General features: G+C 33.4%; 1 protein-coding gene across 1 annotated transcript in view; it reads right to left on the minus strand.

The window, feature by feature from the left end:
- Window positions 1-20,243, minus strand: part of ADAM2 (ADAM metallopeptidase domain 2) — a 140,941-nt gene that overhangs the window by 87,958 nt on the left and 32,740 nt on the right. The window contains exons 8-10 of the mRNA XM_032413357.1: window positions 4,246-4,317; window positions 3,638-3,804; window positions 2,520-2,601 (exon numbers count right to left, since the gene is read on the minus strand). Of these exons, the coding sequence (XP_032269248.1) occupies window positions 2,520-2,601; window positions 3,638-3,804; window positions 4,246-4,317 (321 nt within the window). The remainder of the gene's footprint in view (window positions 1-2,519; window positions 2,602-3,637; window positions 3,805-4,245; window positions 4,318-20,243) is intronic.

Consider the following 20,243-nt stretch of genomic DNA (forward strand, 5'->3'; position numbering starts at 1 on the left):
TGCATTGATTTTGTATCCTGCCACATTACTGAATTCCTGTATGAGTTCTAGTAATTTGGGGGTGGAGTCTTTTGGATTTTCCACATAAAGTATCATGTCATCTGTGAAGAGAGAGAGTTTGAATTCTTCTTTGCCAATTTGAATACCTTTTATTTCTTTTTGTTGTCTGATTGCTGTTGCTAGGACTTCTTTTCATTTCATTGTCAGTGTGCATTTTTTTCTATTCTGTTTTGACGTTTTATGTGCTCTTTTCAACTGACAACCCAGTTTTCTCCCCTTCTACCAGATGATCCAGCATAAGAGATTATGGGGAGACTCCAAAAGGGATTTCCTGGCATAAGGATTTTGTTGATCTGATAGTGGCTATAATTTGGTGAAATTTATTTTCATTTCTCCTTCAAAGGTTTTCTTATGGCTTTTTAATTATTATCTCCATTACTCTTTTTTAAAAAGATTTTATATATTTATTTGAGAGAGACAGAGAGAGAGCACACTCGAGTGGGAGGAGAGGCAGAGGAAGAGAATCTCAAGCAAATTCTATGCTGAGAAGAGAGCCCCACAGGGGCCCAATCTCATGCCCCTGAGATCATGACATGAGCTGAAATCAAGAGTCAGACCCTTAACCAACCAAGCCACCCAGGCGCCCCAATCTCCTTTACTCTTAATATCTAGATATTGGCACTTCTACTTCAATAATCCATTTCTCTTAAGTTTTCTTTTACTATTCCTATAACTTTTCTGATGTCTCCTGGGAGAGGTTCTGATTCTGATTTAATCTAATACTTTGTGCAATTTATTATAATTATATTTTTTGTACCTAATACTTCCAACTAGTCCTTTTCTATAATACCTTAAACTTTATTTTGTTTGAAGTTTCTATAACTGCTAATTAGTTCTGCTTCAAGTGGTATGTATGGTGTACTGTGTTTTCTTCTGAGAATGTTTAATATTCAGGATCTACATAGTCCATGAACTGAGATAATGTATCCAGTAATATGTAATGGTATAAAAATCCTGAGGCCAAGAACTAGCTTGTGTCAGTCCTCATGAGTGAGTAAATTAGTGACTAACAAGTGAGTGGATAAGTCCCAGGAAAAAGAGTTGCAAGACATCAAATATCATCTGCTAATTATTCTTATATTTTTCTACTCATCCAAAAATCACCTGGGTTGTGGTTTCATCTATAAACTTTCAGGAAGAAGCAGCAAAGGAGGGATATAGATCTTAGATTTTTTGCCACAGCTCTGGGAGATTAGGGAGGCAGGGATATACCATCAGCATTTTTCACAAAGATAGAATAAACAATCCTAAAATTTGGAACCACAAAAGCCCCAAATAGCCAAAGCAATCTTGAAAAAGAAAAGCAAACCTGGAGCATCACAATTCCAGACTTCAAGCTATATTACAAAGCTGTAGTCATCAAAACAGTATGGTACTGGCACAAAAACAGACACAGAAATCAATGGAACAGAATAAAAAACCCAGAAATGGACCCACAACTACATGGTCAGCTAATCTTTGGCAAAGCAGGAAAGAATATCCAATGGAAAAATGATAGTCTCTTCCACAACTGCTGTTGGGAAAACTGGACAACAACATGCAAAAGAATGAACCTAGACCACTTTCTTACACCATACACAAAAATAAACTCTAAATGGATGAAAGACCTAAATGTTTGACAGAAAACCACCAAATTCTTGAGGAGAACACAAGCAGCAACCTTTTTGACCTTGGCCATAGCAACTTCTTACTAGACATGTTGCCAGAAGCAAGGGAAACAAAAGCAAAAATGAACTATCGGGACTTCATCAAGATAAAAACTTCTGCTCAGTGAAGAAAACAATCAACAAACTAAAAGGCAACCTTCGGAATGGGAGAAGATATGTGCCAATGACATATCTGATAAAGGGTTAGTATCCAAAATCTACAAAGAACCTACCAAACTCAACAACCAAAAAACAAATAATCCAGTTAAGAAATCAGCAGAAGACATGAACAGACATTTTTCCAAATAAGACATATAAATGGCCAACAGACACATGAAAAGATGCTCAACATCACTGGTAATCAGGGAAATACAAATCAAAACCATGATGAGATATCACCTCATACCTGTAAGAATGGCTGAAGTTAACAACACAGGAAACAATACATGTTGGCAAGGATGTGGAGGAAGGGGAACACTTTTGCACTGTTGGTGAGAGTGAAAAGTGGTGCAGCCACTCCAGAAAACAGTATAGAAGTTCTTCAGAAAGTTAAAAATAGAACTACCCTATGATCCAGCAATTGCACTACTAATTATTTACCCAAAGCATACAAATTTTATATTTATGCAGTTCAATAAGAACTTTTTAAAGTCCCAACATTTCCAATCTGTAGCAGGGACAAAGATCTTTAGAATCATTTTGCAAATTTTAATATACATAAAAATAATAAAATAAATAAATATTTAACTGTATATTGATCTAAATAGCATTCTATTTATACATCTCAGCCAAACAAATTAAACCATACCATACCAGAGCAACACCTCCTCCATAATGGCTATCACACATCTTCCCTTGAAAGGTTGCACCAACATAATTTGATTTTTCTCTGTAACTTAAGTTTAAAAAAGAATCATAATCATATAATTTTATAAAATTAAGCACAATTAGTATTGAATTTTCCTAATAACATTTTTTGATTTGCATATTTATATAATAAATTGATAAATATTTCCACCTAGCATTAGGGTAATGAAGCTTGGAAATGACTAAACATGTCTGCTTGTTTTGAAAACAATGAAATACATTTAAAAAACAAATAATAGAAAGTTATTTTCATATTAAATTTTTAGAAAACAATATTCTTTATTATGTGGTATTTTTAAAAAATAATTCCTAGACTATCAAAATAATAAAAATAAATAAAATTCCTAAAATTAGAAAGCTAAAGCAATACAATTGATAAATAAAATAGGCAGAGTCACCTTATGGGCTGAAGTTTCCCATTAACTGGATAGAATTAGATAACCAGGATCATGAAAATATATTACATATTTGTAGGACAGAAAATAATTTAAAATATTATAATTTTGTAAATATATATTATTTTTATATAATATAACAATATATATAGATACTAAAAATTAATAAGAGAAAAACAAAGAACTTATTAAATAGAAGGGGAGGCTTATATTTTTTAAAATGGAGCACAATGTAAATATGGTATGTTAGAGATATTAAAATATACAGTAGTGTTGCCATATCCTTGGGGGTTTTTTTTGTTATCTTATGAAAATAAAACATAAAAAGGAGCCCTAATTACTACATTCATCATGTGTGTTTCTTCAGATAGATATTGTTATTATTTTAAGTAGAGTTAGGGGCATTTAATGATATGTTACACATTCTAAGGTAAGAAAGCATATGATAACAATATTGAAAGAGTGAGTATTAACTACAAACAAGTAAATAGAATGATTCACATCAATAATTCTGCTATAAAAACTGTGTTTTGAAAAATAATATACACACAATGTTCTATGTAGGAAAAAAATGGCATATTTTCCCTAAAGGCCTGTCAACTGTCAGAAATTAGGTCAAATATGGATGTTTCCTTTGTATAAGACTTAGTAAAACCAAAATATGCTTACACAAGTAAAAATGCTATATCATGTGGACGCAAAACAAGATAAGATCTTTTCCATTTTAAAAATCTGTGTAATAACTCATTAACATCTCCAGTTACCGAGATTTTATTTTCGTCTATCCAAAGTTCCAATGAAGAGAGAATTATTGTAACATTAAATGATGTAAAAATCTAAAATAGAAGACATGAAGAAAATATATTCAAATATCATGGTTTAAATAGATCTGGGGATTTATCTATAAAACACTACACTGACGACAAATATTAAACAACAGAATTGTTAAGTCTAGATCGGATCTTACAGAGTATATTAGTAAATTATAAGTACTACTTATAAAACAAGTAATAGTTAACAGTTTGAAATGCTTGTACTTCAGTAAGCCCCATGTGAAGTGCTTTATCAATTTTAAAATTAGCATAACTTAATTAGATATACACAATAACTATTATTCTTATTATTATTCCTACTCAGAAAACTGAAACTTAAAATAGTCATATAATTTGACCTATTTCATACATCATGTGCATTCAGACAGTGCCATAAAAAAAAAGTATGGGAATTCTTTAAGTAACACAAGCAAATGCAAAAAGAATTAAAAAGCAAATACTTACAGCATTTGTCAGTCCAATCAACTGGAAGATCTTTTGAGTGACAACAATCGTATCAGAGCCCATATGATTATACTGAAAAAGATAAGAAATTGTTTAAATTACTAATTTATTAGTTTTTAAACATTATTATTATAGAAATAATATTATATATACTCAGTGCAAAATAGGAAAAATATGTTTTAAAATACAAAAGACATGCAAACAATGAATCATGGAACACTACATCAAAAACTAATGATGTAATGTATGGTGATTAACATAACATAATAAAATTTTTAAAAAGGCAAAAAAAAGGCAATAAATAAATAAATAAAATACAAAAGACACTACAAACTCTTCTAAAAACAAAAGAGGAGGGAACACTTCCAAACTCATTTTATGAGGCCGCCATTATCCTAATACCAAAATCAAACACTGCAAAAGAAAAATATAAACCAATATTCCTAATGAACACAGATGCAAAAAATCCTCAACAAAATATAGGCAAACTAAATTCAACAGCATATTAAAAAGATAATACACTGTGATCAGTAGGGATTTTTTCCAGGGATGTAAGAATGTTTTGACATCTGCAAATCAGTCAATATGATACACTACATCAACAAAATGAAGGCTACAAATTATATGATCAGATGATGAAGAATCATCAGAAGAAGCAGAAAGGCATTTTAACAAACTTCAACATCCTTTCATAAGGAAAACTCTCACCAATGTGGGTATGGAGAGAAGGTACAACAACATAATAAAAGCCATATATAACAAGCCTATAGCTAACAATATGCTCAACTGGGAAAACCTGAAAGCTTTTAGTCTAAGATCAGGAATGAGACAAAGATGCCCACTCTCACCACTTTTATTTAACATTATATCAAAAATCCTACACAGAGCGACTAGGTAAGAAATAAAGAAGCTATACAAATTGCAGATCACGTGATATTATACAGAGAGAACCCTACAGATACACACACACACACACACACAGAACTAATTTTTAAAATTCAGTAAATTTGCAGGATAAAAAAACAATATGCAAAAATCTGTTGCATTTCTGTATACTAATCACAAACAATTAGTAAGAAAAAATAAAACAATTCCATTTGTATTTGCATTAAAAAGAATAAAATACCTAGAAATAAGTTTAAATACAGGAGATAAAAGATATGTACAGTGAAAACCATAAGACAATGATAAAATAAATTAAAAACACACAAAAATAAAAATATATACTGTGTTCATGGATCAGAAGAATTAGCATTGTTAAAATGTCCATACTACCCAAAGCAATATACAGATTCAAGGTAATGCCTATCTAATTTCCAATGACATTTTTCACAGAAATAGAATAAAGAGTCTTGAAATTTGTGTGGAACCACAAAAGACCCTGAATAGCCAAAACAAATTTGAAAAAGAACAAAGCTAGAGGCATCATGCTCCCTGATTGCAAAATATATTACAAAATATATTACAATATTATAGTAATCAAAACAGTATGATATTGCCATAAAAACAAACACACAGAGCAATGGAACAGAACAGAAAGCTCAGATACAAAACCATGCATACCTTATGGTCAATTAATTTATAACAAAGGAGCCAAAAATACACAACAAGGAAAAATAGTCCCTTCAATAAATGGTATTAAGAAAACTGAACAACACATACAAAAGAATGAAACTGTACCAATATCTTATAATATACACAAAATATAACTCATGATGAATTAAAGACTTGAATGTAATACCCTGAAACCATAAAACTCCTAAAATGCAACATACAGTAAGCTTTTTCACATCAGGTGGCAATGACTTTTTGGACTTGACACCTAAAGCAAAGGCAACAAAAGCAAAATTAAGTGGGACTACATCACTCTAAAAACCTTATGCACAGTAAAAGACAGCATGAACAAAATGAAAAGGCAACCTACCAAATGGGTTGTAAATCATGTATCTAATAATGGGTTAATATCCAAAATATATAAAGAACTCATATAACTCAATAGCAAAAGAAAAGCAAACAATCCAATTAAAAAATGAATAGACAATTTTTCTGAGAAAATATACAGATAGCCAAGAGGTACATGAAAAGGTACTCAACATTACTAATCATCAGGGAACTACAAATCAAAACTACAAAGAGATATCATCTCACACCTGTTAGAATAGCTGTTATAAAAAAGACAAGAAATAGCAAGTGTTGGTGAGGATGTGTAGAAAAGGGAACCCTCATACACTGTTGGTGGGAATGTAACCTGGTGAAGCCACTCTGGAAAAGAGTATAGCGTTTCCTCAAAAAAATTAAAAATGGAGTTGCCATATGATCCATCAATGCCACTCCTGGGTATTTGTCCAAAGGAAATAAAAACATTAACTCAAAAGGATGTATGCACCCTAGGTTCATTGTAGCATCATTCGCAATAGCCAAGACTGAAAACAATCTAAGTGTCCATCAACGGATGAATGGAGAAAGAAAATACAGTATATGTATACAATGGAATGTTATTCAGCCAGAAAAGAACAAAGTCTTGCCATTTGTGACAACATGGATGCAGCTTGAAAGCATTATGCTCAGTGAAATAATTCAGACAGAGGAAGATGAAAACTGAATTATCTCACTTATATGTGGAATCTAAGAACAAGTCAAAAAACCAAACATATATACAGAGAAAAGATTGATGGTTTCCAGAGGTGGGGTGCAGGGAATGGAAGAAATGGGTGAAGGTGATCCCGTTATAAAATAATTAAGTCCTGAGAATTAATGTACAGCATCGTAACTATAGTTAATAATACTGTATTGTACATTTGAAAGTTGCTAAAGAGTACATTATAAAAACTCTCATTACAAAAAAATTATAGCTATGTGTGATCATTTTGCAGTATATAGTTTGCAAATACTGAATCATAATATTGTACACCTGAAACTAATATAATGTTACATAGAAATTATCTCTCAATTTTAAATAAGACACTACAAATAAGATATAGTTTTACTATCAAAAAATAATAATTGTTGAAAGAAAATGTTAGTTTAAACTATAAGATTTAAATGTGAAGAATAAATATTATATATTGAATATATGCATTCAAAACCATTCCTTACTGAAACCTTATTTTAAAAATTAATTAAAATTAATTAATAATTAACTTAATTATTACGGTATTAAAAATTATTAATAGAAAAATAAAGCACAAATAAAAGAAAAGCAAAAACAAACACAAAATTTGAAAACTGAAGAACAGATAAGTAATAAATGATTAAGAAGATTTAAGAAATTTAGGTGATAGACCAGTGCAACAATATAATTCACCTTGAAGACCCTAAAATACTCATATTGGCTCTATCAGTTTTTCTTCAAGTAAGAGAAATTGGCACTAAGAGCAGGCAGATTGACTTTAAAGTTTAAGAAGTAGTTAAGGCTGGGAGAACATTCAGAATGGTTGTGTGAAAAAAGACAATCCAAGAATGTTACATACTGAATGATTCCATTTATATAACATTTTGGAAATTAAAAAATATAGACATGGAGAAGAGATTAGCTGTCTTCAGAGATCAGGGAAAGGGGAGTGAAGGAGAACTGGGTGTGGCTGTGAAAAGGCCACACAACAGATCCTCATTTGAAGTTATTCTGTATTTTGACTATGAGTATCAATACCCTAGATGTAATACTGTATTATAATATTTTAAGTTATTACAAATTGGAAAAAATAAAGGATATACAGGATCTCTATATACCCTTTTTATTTTAATATATGTTTTATTCTTATTTTATTCAATAAAAAAGAAAACAAACACTATTGGCAATGTGTACACATAAACCACATAAATCCATAAACACATAAATATAAATTAAGGTGAACAATCAATAATTTAAGCACTCTATGCCAACATTTGAGATAACAAAGCTATGTTAAATGTTTCAAACCAAACTTATAACTCACCCATCTGTAAGTAATAAAGAAGATCAAGAACATAATTTTTGGATAGCAGATAGGGCAGAAAGTTCATCAAAGAAATTGAGTAGTTGCTTAAAAGTGTGTTAAACCTAGGATAGGGCAAAATCATAGATTTTTCAGGATTGAATGAAAGAACAAGATGGTTTGAGATACTCAAGAGTAAAAACTTCAGAAGAAAAGTTTTTGTTTGGGGCCAAGAGATCTATCACAGATAATAATCTCTAAATATTCTGAATATTCTTACAAGTACATATTAGTAAACAATTATTTCTAATAAAAAGATAATTTTAAAAAACATTAAAAACTAGAAAATATGCACTATGACAAAAGGAGATAGTAGGGGAGGAACAAATAGTTCTGGAACATAAAAAATTCAAAATGGCAGACATACATACAGACATATAAATAATGACATTAAAAAATGAATGAAAAAATCACTTGAAGGATTGAAAAATCAAAACCACAATGAGATAGTACATCACACCTGTTAGAATGGCTATTATCAAAAAGACAAGATATAAGAAATGCTGCCTAGGATATGGTAAAAATTTAAGTGTCCATCAATGGATGAATGGATAAAGAACTTGTGAGATGTACACACACACACACACACACACACACACACAATGGACTATTATTTGGCCATAAAAAGAATGAAATTTTTCAATTTGTGACATGGATGGACCTTGAGGGCATTATGCTAAGTGAATTAAAAAGTAAATTAAGTCAAACAGAGAAAAATAAATTCCCATTATCTCATTTATATGTAGAGTTAAAAAAAAAAAAAACTCATAGATACAGAGAAAAAATTGGAGATTGCCAGAAGAGGGGGTGAGGAATGGGCAAAATGAGTGAAGAGAATCAAAAGGTACAATCTTCCAGTTATAAAATAAATAAGTTATGGGGATGTAATGTATAGCATGGCAACTATAGTTAATAATACTGTATTGCATAAATGAAAGTTGCTAATAAAATAGATCTTAAAAGTTCTCATCACAGGAAAAAATTCTGTAACTACGTGTGCTGTGGATATTAACTAGACTTATGGTGGTGATCATTTTGCAATATATACAAATACTGAATCATTATGTTGTACACCTGTAACTAATATAATATGTCAATCATACCTCAATGAATAACAAGAGGAAAAAAGAAAACTAATCAAAAGTCTTCCATGATAAGCAATAGCATGGAGGACCATAGGGGAAGGGAGGGAAATCTGAAAGGGGAGAAATCAGAGAGGGAGACAAACCATAAGAGACTCTGGACTCTGGGAAAAAAACTGAGGGTTTCAGAGGGGAGGGGGATGGGGGAGGAAGTAATCGGGTGATGGGTATTAAGGAGGGCACATGTTGTGATGAGCACTGGGTGTTATACGTAACTAAAGAATCATTGAACACTACATCAAAAACTAATGATATATTATATATACTATACAGTGGCTAAGTGAACATAATAAAAAAAAGTCTTAAGCAGGAGATTGATACAATTTGAATCATGTTTTAAAAAGGTAAAAAGGCCCTAGCCTCATGAGGTTTGAGGTATTAAACTTCTTTGTCTATATAAAATGAATTAGGAGTTTTTAAACAGTTTAGAAAGTAGCTCTCAGATTTTGGCAGGTCAGAATCACTTGGAAAAGGAGTAAAGAATACAGAGACCTAGATTTATTGAAGTACAACAGGGTCTGGGTGTCTGATTTTATCACCAAGTTTCCTAAGTGATTCTTATTCATACCAAGTTTGAAAACTACTAGGTTAGAATGTAATTATCAATTATTTAAGGTTTAGATAAAATGCAGATATGAGCTCATAAATTCCTGAAATTTTCAATCATAGTCCTTTAATCATCTTTCAGGTTTCTTCTGTGTTAATTGATCTATTTAACAAAACTATAAAACACCCATACTCATTAATATGAATGCAAATTTTATAAATGTTAGTCAAGAGATTCCAGCAATGTATCAAAAGAATAATATGTGATGATGAGGCAGAGTTTATTTCCAGTAAATTCATGTTCAACATCAATAAAATATGTAAGTGTTATCCATTACATCAACAAACTAATAAAGAAAACCTGCATGGTTGATATAATAAATGCTGAGAAAGAATTTGATAAAATTCACCAGCAATTCCTAATAACAAATCAAAAAATGGGAACCAAGTAAAATTACTTAAATGTCATGAAGACTAAACACAGCAACAATGGAAAAAATCAACAACAAAAAACTAAGAGTAAATATGATTCTAAACGGAAAAACCATTTCAATTAAAATCAGGAACTATATAGCTTGTCTATTACTCTCTTCATTATTTAACATGGTCAGGGAAGTTTTTGTGAATGCAAAAACACCAGAAAATAAAATAACTGCGGCAAACATCTGGAAAGAAGAAATAAAACTCTATCTTTGAGTTTATGATATATTTTATACTAGAAAACCCATGAGACTCCAATAAAATTACTATAATTATTATGAGACTATGGTAAGGTTGCTAGATATAGGAGCTATCTATAAAATTAATGATGTTTTTCTCATTTTATATAAAAAATTCATTTGCAATACTGAAAAATTAAATTGTTTTATTTACTTAAGAGTAAATTTTAAAACAGTATATCTAAATGAAGAAAACTACAGTAATCTTATTAAAAGACATAAAATCAGTCTAATCACAAAAGTATACATTATTTTTTGATAAAAAGACTTTCTGTCACAAGTTTGTTAATTACTCTAAGTTAGTATTAAATTTTAATGCCATGCCAATTAGAGTCCCCCATTTTGGGAGGGAGGATTAAGAAAATGATCATAAGGCTTATACATAAGAAAAAGAACATGAGAGAAAATATGCTAAAGTATGAGAAAAAACAGGATGAGGAGATTTGCCTTGCTGGATGTCATTATACCATAAAGCCACTGTAATTGTCAGTATGATGTTAGTTTATGAATGGAAAAATAGACTAATGGGACACAAAATAGAGAAATCATAAATATATCCCAATTACATGTGAGACTTTAATATTTAATAAATAGTGCTGGCAGAACCAGCTATTCATCTAAAAGAAAATAAAAGTAGACACCCACCTTAAGTCATAGTTTATCCTATGCCATATGTAAAAATACATTCCAGGTAAATTAAAGAGTTAAATGTAGACAAATCTAGAGAACTACATAAAAAGTATAGGCGTTATTGATAGCCTCCTAATTAAAATTGCAAAGCTAAAAAATGTGTAGGAATGTGAAGGCATATTTAAATACATGAAAATTAAAGTTTTGTGATACAAAAAATTCACAAAGGAAGTTAATTACCAAACTCAATATTTTGATAATATTTTATTTCAGGCACTAAAACATGAAGATTTTCAATATTCAAAGATTTCTTATAAGTTGATAACAAGGCAAACAAATAAAAAAATGAGAAAAGGCATAAGTTATCAATTCAGAGGAAAGCTAATACCAGTGACCACTAAATATTAAATGATGCTTAAATTAATTATCAAGGAAATACAAATTAAAATCACATTTAGATAAAATGTTATGTGCACTGACTAGCAAAAATTAAAGAGAAATATAAAATGGTTGATTAGCAGGTATTAAAGGAACATTGTATTTTCAGTTTTAACAGATATGTGAAAAAAAAAGTTACAATCTTTATGAAGCAATGGATGATATCTATTAAAATTAAACAACATAAATCTTTTGAGCCATCATCCCTACTCCTGGTGACCTTTCTCATAGAGGTTAAATGTCCAAGATGGAAGTACTGATGAATAAGGATAATTCATAAGCATTATTTATAGTGGAAAGCAAAACAAACAACAACAACAATAACAAAAAGAAAACTGGAAATAAAGTGAATACTCACCAAAAAGGGAATAAATGAATCAGTTACAGCACATGCATACCATGAAATACTATTCAGTCCTCAAAAAGAATGAATTAGCTACTCAGTTGACTTGAAGAACCTCCCACACACACAAAAAAAATTTAAAATTAAATAATCCAAGAATATGTCAGAGGCTGCCAGACTTGATAAAGGGAAAAAAAGAGAAGAATTAAATGTATATTGTTTACAGAAGACATACTACCTTTCAAAGATACAAATAACTTGAAAGTAAAAGTACTGAAAGAGTACACCATGTAAACAATGAGAACTGATATGCCCATGAAGAAGATATAAAATTATAAATACATATGGATCTAAGAACAGAGCCCGGGGAAGGAGTTAAGATGGCAGAGGAGTAGGGGACCCTAATTACATCTGGTCGCTGGAATGCAACTTGATAGCTATCAAATCATTCTGAACACCTGTGAAATCAATGGGAGATCTGAGAAAAGAATTGCTGCAATTCTATAAATAGAAAAGTGACCACTTTTTGCAAGGTAGGAGGTGCAGAGGAGACGTGAATATGGGGCAATATATTGGAAGATAAACAGTGGAGGGGAGAAAGCTCTTAAGCAGGCTACCAGAAAGTATTATAAGCATATAAGCATTGAAGTACAAAATTGGAACATTCAGGAGTCTGCCAACTTGGGGACATCCCTGGCTTAAAGGTGCTCAAGCGGTGAATGGGGCCAGGTGGACAGCATGGTCTCAGGATCCTCAGGGTCACAAAAAAGAACGGGAATGTCTAAGTGTGGCAGAGTTCCCAAGCATCAGAGAAGGGAAGCCAGCTGAAAGCAGCAAGTCTAGGTGCCGGCTTTCTGCTCAGTGTTGCCATAAACTGAGAACCACAGCATGGTTGGGCGACCCTTCTCTGGGCAGGGGCTCAGCAAAACGCAGACGCTCAAGGAGAACCCCCTCCATTCCCCAGGAGGAATAGCTCCAGTCCACAATGCAGGAGTTCCAAAAGTTTGGAGACTGGAAACTGGGTCATGTGCCTGAGATAAAAATGCTCGGTCACAGGCTAAGTGAACACAGAGTTAGGATGGAAACCAGGGAGACAAGAGTGACTGACTTCTTTTCTGTGAGGGCTCACTGAAGAGTTAGGGGCATGAACTTTCAGCTCTGGGGCTAGAGATAGGGGTGCTGCCATTTTTATCCCCTCCATCAGTACTGAAAGCCTTCAGGGAGCAAAACATCACCACATAGTGCAATCTGGAGCCACTTTCACTGAGCCCAGCCCCCTGGCAAGGGAGGCACAATTCCACCCAGGCAAGGATACCTGAGAATCAGTGCAACAGACCCCTTTCACAGAAGACCAGCAGGAACAACTGGCTACACCAAGTAAACCAATCATATAGAACTGCAAAACTTCAGCTCTTGGAGAAAAGAATATATAGCATTTGTGGTGTTTTCATTATTCTTTAGTCTTTCAGGGTTTTTTCCAGCTATTTTCTTATTTTATCAATTCTTTTTTAATTCATTTTTAATTTTTATATATAAATTTTTATATATTTGGTTTTCTTCCATTGTAATATATATATATATATATTTTTTTTTTTTCCTTTCTTTCCTATTTTGGGATCTGGTTTGCTTTAACAAATAGACCAAAATACACCCAAGATCTAGTTTATTGTTTTGTCCTGTTTTACTTATTGTTTGATTTTTTTTTTCTTATTTCGTTTTGTTTTTGTTTTCTTCCAGTTTGATTTATTTGTATTTTTCTGGTGTTGTTGTTGCTATTTTTGTCTTTTTTCTCTCTTTCACATATTCTTTCTGGACATAATGATGAGACAGAGAAACTCACATCAAAAGAAAGAATAGGAGGCCATACTCATTGCCAGAGATTAACCAATATGGATATAAGTAAAATGGCAGAATTAGAACTTGAAACAATGATTATAAAGATACTAGCTGGGCTTGAAAAAAGCATAGAAGACAGTAGAGAATCCTTCACTGTAGAAATAGAACTAAAATCTAATCAGGCCAAATTCAAAATGCTATTACTGAGATCCAATCAAAAATGGAGGTTCTAACTGCTAGAATGAAGGAGGCAGAAGAGTCAGTGATATAGAAGACAAAATGGATGGAGAATAAGGAAGCTGAGAAAAAAAGAGAGGAAAAACAACCACTGGATCATGAAGGCAGACTTTGAGAAATCAGTCTGGCCAGTGGTTTATCGAGCTTATTAATTCTTTCAATGAATCAGCTCCTTGTTTTGTTGATCTGTTCTACTGTTCTTTTGATTTCTGTATCATTGATTTCTGCTCTAATCTTTATTATTTCTCTTTTCCTGCTGGATTTAGGCCATATATGCTGTTCTTTTTTCCATCTCCTTTAGGTATAAGGTTAGGTTGTGTACTTGAGAGTTTTCTTGTTTCTTGAGAGAGGCCTCTATTGCTATATACTTTTAGGACTGCCTTTGCTGCATCCTAAATGTTCTGAAATTTTGTGGTTTCATTTTCTCAACCAGGTAATTAAAGAAGAATTTTAAAAATACCATAACACAAAATAATATTTGAGTAATAGGGGTCCCAGAAGAGGAGGAGAGAGACAGAGGGGTAGGAGGTTTATTCAAACAAATTAGAGCTGAGAATATCCCTAATCTGTGGAAATAAACAGGCACTCAAGTCCAGGAAGCACAAAGAACCCCCTCAAAGTGAATAAAAATAGGTCAGCACCTCAACATATAATAGTGGAACTTGCAAATTTCAGAGACAAAGAGAAAAATCCTGAAAGCAGCTTGAGACAAGAGGTCCATAACCTAAAAAGGCAGAAACATAAGGCTGGCAGCAGACCTGTCCACAGAGACCTAGCAGGCCAGAAAGGACTGGTATGACATATTCAATGTGTTAAATGGGAAAAATACACAGCCAAGAATACTTTATCCAGCAAGGCTGTCATTCAGAATAGAAGGAGAGATAAAGAGTTTCCAAAACAAACAAAAAAAGGAATTCATGAACGCTAAACAAGCCCTGCAAGAAATACTAAAGGGGATCCTTTGAGCAAAGAGAGAGCCCAAAAGTAACAAAGACCAGAAGGGAACAGAGACAAACTACAGAAACAGTGACTTTACAGGTAATACAATAGCACTAAATTCATATCTTTCAATAATAATTCTGAATATAAATGGACTAAATGCTCCAACCAAAAGATACAGGGTATCAGATTGGACTAAAAAACAAGACCCATTGATATGCTGTCTACAAGAGACTCATTTTGGACCCAAAGTCACCTCCAGATTGAAAGTGAGGGCATGGAGAACCATTTGTCATGCTAATGGACATCAAAAGAAAGCTGGGGTGGCAATCCTTATATCATGCAGACTATATTTTAAAGCAAAGACTGTAATAAGAGATGAAGAAGGACAGTATATTATAAGAAAAGGGTCTATCCAACAAGAAGATCTAACAATTAACACCCCACTCACAGCAATGGACAGATCATCTAAGTAGAAGAGCAAGAAGGAAACAAAGACTTTGAATGACAAACAGGACCAGATGGACTTCACAGATATATTAAGAGCCTTTCATCCTAAAGCAACAGAATACACATTCTTCTAGATTGCACATGGAGCATTCTCCAGAATGGATCACACACTGGGTCACAAATCAGGGCTCAACCAATACCAAAAGATTGAGATTACTCCATGAATATTTTCAGACCACAATGATTTAAAACTTAAACTCAATCACAAGAGAAAATTTGGAAGAAAAACAAATACATGGAGGTTAAAGAGCACCTACTAAAGAATGAATGAGTCAACGAGGTAATTAAAGAAGAATTTAAAAAATACATGGAAACAAATGAAAATGAAACCACAAAATTTCAGAACATTTAGGATGCAGCAAAGGCAGTCCTAAAAGTATATAGCAATAGAGGCCTCTCTCAAGAAACAAGAAAACTCTCAAGTACACAACCTAACCTTATACCTAAAGGAGATGGAAAAAAGAACAGCATATATGGCCTAAATCCAGCAGGAAAAGAGAAATAATAAAGATTAGAGCAGAAATCAATGATACAGAAATCAAAAGAACAGTAGAACAGATCAACAAAACAAGGAGCTGATTCATTGAAAGAATTAATAAGCTCGATAAACCCCTGGCCAGACTTATCAAAAAGAAAAGAGAAAGGACCCAAATAAATAAAATCTTAAGTGAAAGAGGAGAGATCACAACCAACACCAAAGAAATACAAACAATTATAAGAACATATTATGAGCAACCATATGCCAAGAAATTAAGCAATCTGGAAGAAATGGATGCATCCCTAGAAACATATAAGCTACCAAAACGGAAGCAGGAAGAAATAGAAAACCTGAACAGACCCATACCAGCAAAGAAATTGAAGCAGTAATCAAAAGTCTCCCAACAGAGTCCAGGGCCAGATGGCCTCCCAGCAAAATTCTACCAAACATTTAAAAAAGCATTAATACCTATTCTTCTGAAGTTGTTTCAAAAAATAAAAATGGAAGGAGAACTTCCAAGCCCATCCTATGAAGCCAGCATTTCCTTGATCCCAAAACCAGACAAAGACCCCACCGAAAAGGAGAATTACAGACCAATATCCCTGATGATCATGGATGTAAAAATTCTCCCCTAGATACTAGCTAATGGGATCCAACAGTACATTAAAAGGATTATTCACCACGACCAAGTGGGATTTATTCCTGGACCACAAGCGTGGTTCAACATCCAGAAATAAATCAATGTGATACACCACATAAATAAAGAAAGGACAAGAACTATATAATCCTCTCAATAGATGCAGAAAAAAAACCTTTGACAAAATACAGCATCTTTTTTTGATAAAAACTCTCTGCAGTATAGGGATAGAGGGAACATACTTCAATATCATAAAAGCCATATATGAAAAACCCACAGCGAATATTATCCTCAATGGGGGAAAAAACTGAGAGCTTTTCCCCAAAGGTCAGGAACATGACAGAGATGTTCACTCTCACCACTCTTGTTCAATATAGTACTAGAAGTCCTAGCTTTAGCAATAAGAGAACAAAAAGAAATAAAAGGCATCCAAATCATCAAAGAAGTCAAATTTTCACTCTATGCAGATGACATGATACTCTATCTCAATAACCTGTAAGACTCCACCCAAATATTGCTAGAACTCATACAGGAATTCAGCAAAGTGACAGAATATAAAATCAATGCACAGAAATCAGTTGCATTTCTACACACTAAGAATGAGGCAGAAGAAAGAGAAATCAAGGAATGGATCTCATTTATAATTGCACCAAAACCATAAGATACCTAAGAATAAACCTAACCAAAGAGGTGAAAGTACTTTGAAAACTATACAACACTTATGAAAGTAATTGAGGAAGACATAAAGAAATGGAAAAATGTTCCATGCTCATGGATTGGAAGAATAAATGTTGTTAAAATGTCTATACTACCTAAAGCAATCTACACGTTTGAAGCCCGAGCAACAATATTTATATGGGACAAACTAGACTTTAAAATAAAGACTGTAACAAGAGATAAAGAGCACTATATAATCATAAAGGGGACAATCCAACATGAAGATATAACAATTGTGAATATTTATGGCCTCAACATGGGAGCACTCAGATATATAAGAATTAAAAACAGACATAAAGGAATTCATTGATAATAATAATAGTATGGGACTTTAACACAGCACTTATATCAATAGACTGATCATCTAAACAGAAAATAAAGAAACAATGGCTTTGAATTGCACATGAACAGATGGACTTAACAGATATATTCAGAACATTCGATTCTAAAACAGCAGAATACAAATTTTTTTCAAGTGCACATGGAATATTCTCAAGAACAGATCATATATTAGATGACAAATCAGGCCTCAAAAAAATACAAAAAGACTGAAATCATACCATACACCTTTTCTGGCCACAATACTATGAAATTTGAAAGTTGATCAAAACATAAAATTTGGAAAGACCACAAATACATAGAGGTTAAACAACATGCTACTAAACAATGAATGGTTCAACCAGGAAGTCAAATAAGAAATTTAAAAAAAATACATGGAAACGAATGAAAATGAAAATATAACAGTCCAAAACCTTTGGGATGCAGCAAAAGCAGTCCTAAGAGGGAAGTATATAGCAATACAGGCCTATTCCAAGAAGCAAGAAAAATCTCAAACAACCTAACTTATTACACAAAATGGAGCTAGAGAAAGAAAACAAATGAAGACTAATCCAGCAGAAAGAATAAAATAGTAAAGATTAGAAGAGAAATAAATAATATAAAAGCCAAAACAAACAAACAAACAAAAAAACAATAGATCAATGAAACCAGGAATTGGTTTTTTGAAAAAATAAATAAAATTGATAAACCCCTAGCCAGGTTTATCAAAAAGAAAAGAGAAAGAACCAAAATAAATAAAATCATAAATGAGAAGGAGAAATAACAACAATCACTACAGAAATACAATTATAAGAGAATATTATGAAAAAGTATATGCCAACAAATTGGACAACCTAGAAGAAATGGATAAATTCCTAGAAACATATAGACTACAAAAACAGAAACAGGAACAATAGAAAACTTGAACAGACCAATAACCAGCAAAGAAATTGAATCAGTAATCAAAAAACTCCCAAAAAACAAAAGTCCAGAGCCAGATAGCTTCACAGGCAAATTCTACCAAACATTTAAAGAAGAGTTAATACCTAGATGGTGGAGGAGTAGGGGACCCTATTCCAACCAGTCTCCGGAATTGAGCTGCATATCTACCAGACCATTCTGAACACCCACGAAATCAGCCTGAGATATAAGAAAATAGATCTGGATCTCTACAAACAGAATATTGCAGGCAGTTGTTTTGAGGTACAAAGCGGGAAGCTGTGATTCTGCGGGCACATATCTGAAGATAAACAGAAGGGGGAGGGACCTGCCATAAGTGCTGGTGCTGGGAAGGTGGAAATAACACAGGAGCGCAAAAGTATCCCTCAATGGGGACCAGGCACAGACTTGCAGACTGGTAGCGACGGGGAAAGGAGTTTAGAGCAGGCCCCCAGACTGAAACTGGGAGTGGTAGGGCTGTGCGAGGGAACTGGAGGTGGCTGTTGGATTTAGAAGCACAAAGGGCAGAAACGTGCCCCAATCAGGAGGCGACAACTGGGAGCGCTGCTGAGGGGCGCACAACCCAGGACTGCAGTTTATAGCAGCACAGACAGAAATGAAGATAGTGTGGCCTGGAGAGCTCACTGAAGAACAGTCTGCAATCTCTCTGCTCTGAGGCAGAGGGTTAGAAATGATCTCTTCTGCTCCGACTCTTGGAAGAGATGTGGAAAGACACCAGGGAAAGCCTCCAGAGACAAAGGCCCCCCAAAACCGGTTTTCATTGAGCCCATCCCCCCCCCACAGGGGGAAGGCAACTCTGCCCAAACAGGGATGCCTGAGTAACAGCATGGCAGGCCCCTCCCCCAGAAGACAGGCTGGGAGAACAAGAGGCCTGCAACCCTAAGGTCCCTATAAAACAGGTGCATCTTGCTTGGGTTGTGGTCAATAATTTGGACTCTGTACATTCCCTCAACCACCCCTTAACAAAATAACTAGGAGGAGGAACCCACAAAATAGGAAAGACTCAGAGACTGTGACTTCTGCCACAGACTTACAAATGGATACAGATATAACCAAGATGTCGGAAATGGAATTCAGAGTAGCAATTGTGAAGACAATAGCTACAATGGAGAAATCAATTAATGGCAACATAGAGTCTCTAAGGGCAGAAATGAAAGCTGAACTGGCAGAACTTAAAAATGCTATCAATGAGATCCAATCTAATCTAGAAAATCTAACAGCTAGGGTAAGCAAAGCAGAAGAACGAATTAGTGATCTAGAAGACCAATTGATAGAAAAAAGGAAAAAGAGGAGGCCAGGGAAAAACAACTCAAAATCCATGAAAAGAGAATCAGAGAAATAAGTGACACCATGAAACGTTCCAATGTCAGAATTATTGGGATCCCTGAGGAGGTGGAGAGAGAGAGAGAGGACGAGAAGATATATTTGAGCAAATCATAGCTGAGAAAGTCTCTAATCTGGGGAATGAAAGAAACATTCATGTCCTAAAGGCAGAAAGGACCCCTCCCAAGATCAAGGAAAAGAGGCCAATGCCCTAGCATATAATAGTAAAACTTGCAAATCTTAGAACCAAG

This window comes from Phoca vitulina, unplaced genomic scaffold, assembly GCF_004348235.1.
Source record: "Phoca vitulina isolate PV1807 unplaced genomic scaffold, GSC_HSeal_1.0 scaffold15, whole genome shotgun sequence".
Lineage (NCBI taxonomy): Eukaryota > Metazoa > Chordata > Mammalia > Carnivora > Phocidae > Phoca > Phoca vitulina.